The sequence below is a fragment of the Adiantum capillus-veneris genome, chromosome 7 (assembly GCF_014529385.1).
Source record: "Adiantum capillus-veneris isolate H3 chromosome 7, ASM1452938v2, whole genome shotgun sequence".
Classification (NCBI taxonomy): Eukaryota; Viridiplantae; Streptophyta; class Polypodiopsida; order Polypodiales; family Pteridaceae; genus Adiantum; species Adiantum capillus-veneris.
The window spans coordinates 118,552,065-118,560,822 of NC_140937.1; the positions used below are offsets into that span (position 1 = coordinate 118,552,065).

At 40.0% G+C, this 8,758-nt stretch overlaps 1 protein-coding gene across 1 annotated transcript; it reads left to right on the forward strand.

Moving 5' to 3' along the window:
* Nucleotides 1-5,776: 5,776 nt before the first annotated feature.
* LOC147454499 (caltractin) lies at nucleotides 5,777-8,197 on the forward strand. Its single transcript, XM_086516441.1, has 7 exons — nucleotides 5,777-5,978; nucleotides 6,324-6,450; nucleotides 6,700-6,736; nucleotides 6,908-6,935; nucleotides 7,157-7,309; nucleotides 7,620-7,722; nucleotides 7,988-8,197. The coding sequence occupies exons 1-7, from the start codon at nucleotides 5,976-5,978 to the stop codon at nucleotides 8,047-8,049; spliced, it is 513 nt and encodes a 170-aa protein (XP_086372567.1). The 5' UTR covers nucleotides 5,777-5,975; the 3' UTR covers nucleotides 8,050-8,197.
* The last annotated feature ends 561 nt before the right edge of the window (nucleotides 8,198-8,758 follow it).

Genomic DNA, 8,758 nt, shown 5'->3' on the forward strand with positions numbered 1-8,758 from the left:
CCTAGAAACAAGATAGTTAACAAGCATTGAAGCATCATTAGTAGCTTGCTCATGAGCAAAATCAAAGTTATCAACATTAATTTCACTCTCTTTACTATTGTCATCCATTCTAACAACTTTTAGGTGTAAACTTTTTAGGTGTACTTTGGCACTTCAAGCCCTAGTTGCTACTCCTCTTTACCCCTTTAGAAAAAGCACACAAGCTACTGTACCCGCGGCTCGAATACCATTAATTGCAAGGAATAGAAGAGAGGGTCTTTCGACACCAAAACAACACCGGCTCCTGTCAAGCTTCTAATAGCTCAATAGTGGTTAAGCCATAGGCAAGCCCCGTAGGACTCCACCATTAAGACCATAGCTCTCGACGGTGATGCCTCGTTAACTGCACGAAGGCAGGCGCACTGCAAGGCTGAAAAATCCCTATTCTACTTACTCACAGGCAATTAATAATACAAACCATTTGTAGTTAGCTTGAGGACCTCCCTTCTTGAGCAAGAAAAGAGAAACCTTGTGCTCTGATACCGATGTAACATTTAATGGCCTAATAACTTGTGTGTAGCGGAAATGAGCATGAACATAGTGGGCATTTCATTAGAATAGATTCCTAATGAGAATTACAAGAGTGCTTGGGTGGAGAGAGCAACAAAAAGCATTACACCTAGTTAGATAGCATCGACAATACTTTCAAAAGAGAGAGAAATTAAGCTAATGACAACAGTTGAGGACCAGATTTGCATGGAGCCGGTCCCCCCTCCAAAAGGCTTTGTATTATGGTTTCTCCCATCAAGAGAGACATTGTACAATACAATTCTTTGTGTTCCTTCAAGACTAGCTAGTGCAATGAAGATGAAAGCTTCATGCACTAAGCAAAACACTTAGCAAACACAACTTGAATTATCCCCGTTCTCAGACCCAAGACCTCACACACCTTCGAAGATGGTGAGAGCTAGCAGGGTATGAGAGTAGATTGAGAGGAAGAAGGAGTATCTTACGAGAAAGATGTACATATCCTCACATAATCACTCATATTAGCATAGCTTTAGCTTAGTAATTAGCTTGGTAGAGGAGATGAGCATGCATTGAAGCTTGGCTCTTGGTTGGATTTGCATCCACAAGCCAAGAGTGTGTCGATGTAGGCTTCTATCTCACAAGCTTGGAGTAGGTGATGAGCTCTCCATTAAAGCTTGGGAAGAGATAGTCTTCTCTTTCTTCACACATGAGATTGTGTGAGTGTGTGTGTGATAATGCCTTGCAAAAATCAGCCCCCTCTCTCTCTTGGGCGAGCCCTCTTGCTATTTGCTCTTGCTGAGCCCTCATTGGCTCTCCCCAAGTCAAGCCAATGACTATTAAGCAGCATAAGTGATAGCTTTCTGACATGTGTCCCCCTTTCCCATTTTGTGAGATCTTTAGGTAATTAAATAATTAAACTAAACTCTCATTGGATCCCTTTGCCTCTTGGCCAATAGGAATTAGGCAAGCCATTGGGCTCCTGAATGCTCATTGGACCCCTTGTGAGACTGCCCAATAGTCTTCTAGGAGACTTAATTCTCATTGGTTTCTTTTATTAAATGTTTTTAAATTAATTAAACTAGATTTACTCTAGCTTAATTCTCATTGGTCCACTTCAAGGGTCATCCAATAGAAACTGGGCACACCTTGTGGGCATCTGGCCTAGAGAGCTGACATGTGTCCCTCATTCCCTTTGTGTAAAGGGAGCCTGTGTGTGTGTGTGTGTGTGTGTATGTGGCTTTCTCTCTCATCCTCTAGAAGAAGGGCTCGCCCCCTCCCATGTAGGGATATGTGTTGACTTTGGAGAGCACACAAAGCATCCAATTCCCCCTAAGCTTTAACCCTTTGGACACAAATTTTGGAACCTTACCATTTTGGAAGTCTTAATGGGCTGAACCTTAGGGTCTTTTTAGCCCATTGTTGCACATGGCTCTTTTGCAGATGCTCCCCCCTTTGGATCCCTATTTTCCCTACTATGGCCCGGTCTGCTAGCTTAACCAATATTCTAGCCTTTTCTCCCCTGGCACTTCCCCACATTAAATGATCAGTTTAATATGAAAAAAATCATTTAGGAGAATTAGATATTGATTATTATGACATGATACTCTCCCAAAATTTTTCTTATTAAGGAGCTCAAATATGAAAGGCCTATCATTTTTTTGAGCCTACCACTGTCTATTTAAAATTTGGGACTGCTATTGTGCAAAAGTTTCTTCTTGTTGGAGCTCAGCCCTCAAAACTCTAATATTATTTAAGTGACTCAAGGAAGGGACTGGGGGCCTCTTCTAGCTTTTAGGTCACTGTAAATAGTGTCCCACCTTGGGTTTTTTATGTTGGTCGCATGCTTGTTGTATAGGACCTAGATGAAGAATTGTTGAGTGCAACCGAGGTCACTAAATAGGCTTTGGCAAGTGAATGGTAGTCTCAATTCGTAGCCAAAATTTGGGCTATCCTTTATTGACATGCTCCAATTTGTAACGCGAGGGATCAATGTGAATACAATGGTTCCTAATTTTGGTGTCCTTTTCATCCAAGGTTATTTTTTGGGGATATTGGTATGAAAGGAAAGAGGAATAATTTGGCTATGTTGAGCAATTTTGAAGAAGAGAGGTGGAGACATAGCATTTGTTTAGCCTCGCTTTCCTAACAAGGTCCCTCGTACTACAGTCTTTCCATGCAAAGTGGCTTGACTAATCCTACTTTAACTAGCCCATGGGACTCTTTTAATTGAAGCCATGTGTCTTTTTCTAAGACTAAAATAGATTACCCATTTTCGGCCATTCTATCTTCCATTGTCTCTACCACAGTCCACTATCCAAATAAGAGAGCTTTGAAGGGTTTCAAGCTCCTTCTAGGGGAAAACTCTGTCTACTAGGGAACCCCAAACATAAAGATATACACAGGTCCACTTTTTTTTTGGGGTGCGGGGGGGGGGGGGATGGAGGGAAATGGAGCACCAATCCATAGAGGCTTGAGTTGATGGGCCAGCTACACACAATTACAATGTACTCCTAGCTCAATGCCTCTTGCGGACTTATAGAGTGAGAGGTGATAATTCAATGTCTGATTCTCAAGATTTTAGTGAGATGAAAGAGAATCTCCTCTCCTAAAATTTTAACCTTGTGAAGGGCCAACACTTCTACTTGTTCTTCTCTCACCCAAGAGGCAATTCCTTTTACCTTGGAGGGATCATAGCATATGATCCTCATTTTGCCATTTGGGGTCTTTTCTATGACTATTTTAAGTATTTCTAGCCAAGATCTGGACCACTGAAGAAGCATGATTTGCAATTGAGTTCTTTCTATAGGCACATTGGTGAAGTAGTTGTGGTTGATTTGGTCGATGTTTTTGGTGAACACTTAGGGGCTAATCTTTTGCATGGTGATTTCAACAATTAAGTGTTTTGGGAAACTAATTTTCCAAAGGTCACTACTTGGCCAACTAGGTTAGGTGGAGAAGCACGAGCCAAGGATTCAACCACCTCCAAATCATTCCAATCTTACAGGTTGGCCAATAGAGATTTTTTTTGTGGTTAGGCTCATCTTTCACTTTCTCTTGAAGTTTGTCATTTTTTTGCCTTCTATGCGCTTGTAATTGACTTATACATTCTCATATTGCTCAGGAACATTCGAGGAAGCAAGGCTTATTGGAGGGAGTGTGTTGTGGACATGGTTTGAGTTGAGTATTCCCAACCAAGGTTTTCTAGCATGATAATTTCTTACAAAGTGACCAGAAGTGCCACAATGAAAACAAGTGTTTGGTAAAATACTTGTAGACAATCCTCACCAATGAGGATATCTACTTTTTCAACATAGGTGCATTTAGATCCATCTCTACGTGGACTTGTGGGTGCCATGAAAGATTATAATCCTTGTATGGTCATACTCCAAAAACCTTGATGAACTATGAGCCTATTAACCTAAGATGATTTTGATAGTGGAGGGGAATGTTGGGAAGTTCTACCCAATTTGGCTAGCGACATTGAGAGAAGTCATTGGAATTGAATTCTTTAGTTTTTTTAAAGATTGGAAGGATAGATACAATGGAGAATGCAGGCTGCCCCACATAGAGTGATGCGTATCATTGACGAGGAACCCATCATTGACGAGGAACCCATCGTCCGATGCACACCTGGAGCTTTATTTTATCGCATCCATTGACAATCACTCTTAAAATTGGCGCCAAAGGTTGCAAACCTTCAATAATCGTTGACTATGGCTTGCTTTTCCACTGCATTTCAGTAGATGTTGCACGACAAAAGTATATCAACCCGTATGGTTTTCACGTAGCTGAAAAAAACAATGCTCTTTGCCTTGCACTTGGACAAGATGCCTATTTAATCACCAAGTTCATAGTTCGCGTTAAGTTTTTACACATCTCGTCTCCTTGGCTAAACAGGATCAAGTTTGGGCTGTCACGATCAAAGATATGATGGAAGCGGCTAAACTTGGCTCGAAAGGAGGTAAATGGAGAGGGGTGGAGTTCCATGACAAACTATTAGCCCCATCATGGTCTACCCTTAGACTGGGGGGCAGCTCAGGAGAATTGGTAAGAAAATGCAATAAGGCAGCAGGAGTCTTAAAGTGGGGGGAAGAAACCAGATACTTCAAGAACTCCATTTTGCATTGGTCCCCTTGGCTACCCAAAGTTGTAGATCCGCCACAAATTACCTATTGGATAGAAATAGCCAGGAAACCGAATAACAATGGTCTGAATCGACTTGCGCACTTCTGGGACAGTGAAAACAAGAGTTGGAAAACCATTGATCTTCTGGTTGCCCAGTACCAACTTAATAGCTTGGAGGTCTTGCTTGTCCACAAAGTGATGAAAAAGCTTGGCAATATAGTGATGCCGATTTGTGACTCGGAGTTGGACTGGAATGCGGCCTGCAAATGGCCCGGAAGCAGTCTCTTATGGAAACCCCATCCTAAAGACATTTATCATACAATGATGCATAAGAAAAATTGGTCTAGCCCCCTTAACAAGATATGGAAAAAACAATGGCCGGAGGAAAGGTGGGAGCAAGTAATAGAGAACATCTGGAAGCCTAAGGTTCCGCAACACATGAAGGTATTTTTATGGAAGGTAATTTGGGGTGCTCTACCGACGGGGGTGAAAATTCAGGAGAGAGGGATTGGGTCAGATCGATGCTTGGGGTGCAGGCTCGCCAGTGAAGATCTAGCCCACCCTCTTGATGGATTGCCCAACTATCAAAGGCCTAGCAGGGAAAATATGCAAGTGGGTCCAAAGAACATGGAAAATTGGTTTCTTCAAGACTGATCTATTCCTTGGAGGGAAGAATTCAGGTAGTCCTGCCCTCCTCATCAGCACTCAAATCGTCCGATACTTCTTCTTATATAATGTATGGCAGACAAGGAACCGTCGTGTGTTTGAAGGAGGTTTCGAGGTGGCAAGCTTCACAGAAATTATACAAGAGAGCAAAGTCCTAATATGGACACTCGGACGCAAGCAACACTCTGAGGATTGGTCTAGGATTACTTGTGCCTTGTTGTCAGCAGTTGGCATGCCTAGGACTAGCCATCGGTAATTAAAAGATATCAGAAGAACCCTGATAGCCGTTGTGATTTTGGTCCCTATATGATGTCATGGCCTTGTAAATTTTTAGGTTGATCAATATAATTCACTCACAATTGTGAGTTTTGCTGAAATAAAAAAAGTTTTGACACATTTTCACTCATGATGTGGGTGCTGTAATAAATCGCATCAACAAATTCTTTAGCAAGGCCAACCAAGCCGCGAGAGAGAGAGAGAGAGAGAGAGAGAGAGAGAGAGAGCAGTTGGGAAAGTTTTCTTGGTTTGTCGCAGTTCCGCCCTGCAGATCATAAAGCACACGCCACTCTCTTCTTCTTACCACTCCACAACAAGCGCCAAGCTCCTCTTTCGTTTTTCTCTCTCTTTCTCTCCAGCGCTGCAGCAGCAGGACCCGCAAGCAGCAGGAGAGCCAAATGGTACACTCTACAGTTGTATTTATTTCCTCCCGATCACCCGTTAGCAGGCTGTTGCTCATAAAAGGCATCTGAGTAAATTTTAGTCTTAATAATCACGCAACTAGTGCTGATTATCAAGCACACCCCATCATTCGTCATCAGTTACTTACTTGAACGCACACATTAATTATGCCATAACAGCCGAGTGAGCCAATTGTAATTGCCCACTTCCCAGGATGCATTTTGTCTCGATCAAGGATAGCTAATCCAATGTTGTCGACCCCTCGCATCGCTAATTTTTTCTTTTAGCATTAACTTAATCCAACAATGATTTCCTTGATCGCATGTGTGGTCCGCGGAGTGCAGTCGAGTTTTCGAAAGGGTGTCGGGGCTGCAAGACGTGACAAGAACAAGGGACGCACCCAAGGTCTCACGGAAGAGCAAAAGCAAGAAATTCGAGAAGCCTTTGATTTATTTGACACTGATGGCTCAGGTAATAATAATGATATTTGGCTGATCTCTCTCTTACTTGAAGAATTAATGTTGATCTTGTCATTAAGCTTGAGTCTATTATTCCACATAAATGCACATGCATTCATATTCATCTTCATTCTTTGGTCACTCTAAGCTCACAAATTTCTATTTTTTACAAATTAATTATTTGAACACACCATGAACAAAGCCAAACACAATTTTACAGCACTTAAGGACATCATAAACGATAATATTATCATTTTTACAGGCACCATTGACGCTAAAGAGCTCAAAGTTGCCATGAGGTAGCCTCAAACATAAGTACTCATAAACATTACCGAAATCACTCTTAATCCTTGTAATTGAGAAATAATTATACATGTATCTTAATTGCATTTCAACAACAACCTTGTGGATATAGTTAGTGATTCCTATATTCTATCTCAATTAATGATGATGGTGGTTGTGTGATGCAGAGCTCTTGGATTTGAGCCAAAAAAGGAGGTGAGAGTTTAAACATCTTATATGTTGTCAAGTTCTCTTTGACATCTACATGTAAAATGATTATGAACATAGTGCAAGCTTAACTTCTATCCTGTTCTTACGGATGGCATGATACAAATGCTTTTGCTCATAAAACCTATTAATATACCACTAATTCGGTCTTGTCTTGATTCCGTTACCTTTTACATGGAACTAAATTTATTTTTCCATTATTCAATCAGGAGATCAAGAAGATGATTGCAGACATTGACAAGGACGGTAGTGGAACCATCGACTTTGAGGAGTTTTTGCAGATGATGACAACCAAAATGGGGGAAAGAGATTCTAAAGAGGAGATTATGAAGGCCTTTAGGCTGTTTGACGACGATGAGACGGTAAGTGAGTCATTTAGTTTTGTTTAGTAACAAATAAAGTTATGTCTCTTGCTTAAGTATTTTTGTTAGTGTTTTATGCCATCTTATAATTCATAAGTTCAGACTATTCTAACCTGATGAAGGTTTATATGATAAGCCTTCCAAAGCATTGTTCATATATTATTTGGATGTTGGTGGGCAATATAAATGTAATTAGCAAGCTTACCGGGTGATAATGAATTTTTATATCATAAGTGTTTTCTCTAGAACGAAATACATTGTGTAATGTCTTCCAAATGGCTACATGTCAAATATATACCTTGTGATGCAGGGAAAAATTTCCTTCAAAAACTTGAAACGCGTGGCCAAAGAATTGGGTGAAAATATGACGGATGAAGAGCTACAGGAGATGATTGATGAGGCCGATAGAGATGGTGATTTTTTCTATCACACACTTCTATACAACCATTTTTAAAGTTATAGCTCTTTGAATTTTTGTCTTACAATAGGACTACTATACTTTAAATAAAAAGAAAAGTTTAGAATCTCAAATTCATTCTATTTGACAATAGGACCACCTAATTTCTGAGGTTATACATTTATGATCAGCATTAATGAATAAAATGCTCGAATATGTTGATGTTCATTTGTTATGTGTATGCTAATTATACGGTTGTTATACTTTATGGCTTCTTGTAGGTGATGGAGAGATCAATGAGGATGAATTTTACAGAATCATGAAAAAGACTAGCTTATTCTAGGACTAGTTGGCTAGTGTTATCCTATTTCTTTAGTTTTTAGTGGAGTTTTGGTAACAATTGAAGATTTTTTGATCATCATAATGAATGAGACCCCTTGATTAATGTATTAACTTCTTTAACCCAAGATAAATGTGTGTGCGTGCGCGCCTCTCTCTCTCTCTCTCTCTCTCTCTCTCTCTCTCTCTCTCTCTCTCTCTCTCTCTCTCTCTCTTACATACATAAGCTAACTGTATAAAATGAACTAATATAGAGCTCTTGAACTAGCGAATGCTTTTCACACACAAAATTTTGAACTCCTAAGTTTAGGTCACTCGTGGTGTCACTAATTTAGTCAATTGTGTACTATAAGCTAGTCAAATTGTAAGCAACATATTGTAGTATTGAAAGTCCTAAAGATGATCAAGTCATCTTTTGATTGCATGAGAAGATTTTAAAATCATTTTTAAAGAAGTCAAATTATATCATGTTTATAGGCTAACAGAAACTACAAAAATCATGGTAAAGAGAGCAAAGAGTGTCTCTAGAATGATGTGGTGCTTTATATATTATACTTGCGGATGTGAGATCCTTCCTTGAGCTTGATTACAAAAGCACTACAAAGTAGGGAAAGCAAGTCATTGATCTAGTGGATAAAGGCATTGCTACTAAGCCATCGACATCATTAAACTTTTTTTTTCTCTCACTTTCTCTCTTCACACAAAACAAAGGA

Coding starts and splice junctions, on each gene's coding strand:
- LOC147454499 (XM_086516441.1), top strand. Junction 6,737..6,907: donor GAGCTCAAAGTTGCCATGAG/GTAGCCTCAAAC, acceptor TGTGTGATGCAG/AGCTCTTGGATTTGAGCCAA. Junction 6,936..7,156: donor GATTTGAGCCAAAAAAGGAG/GTGAGAGTTTAA, acceptor TTATTCAATCAG/GAGATCAAGAAGATGATTGC.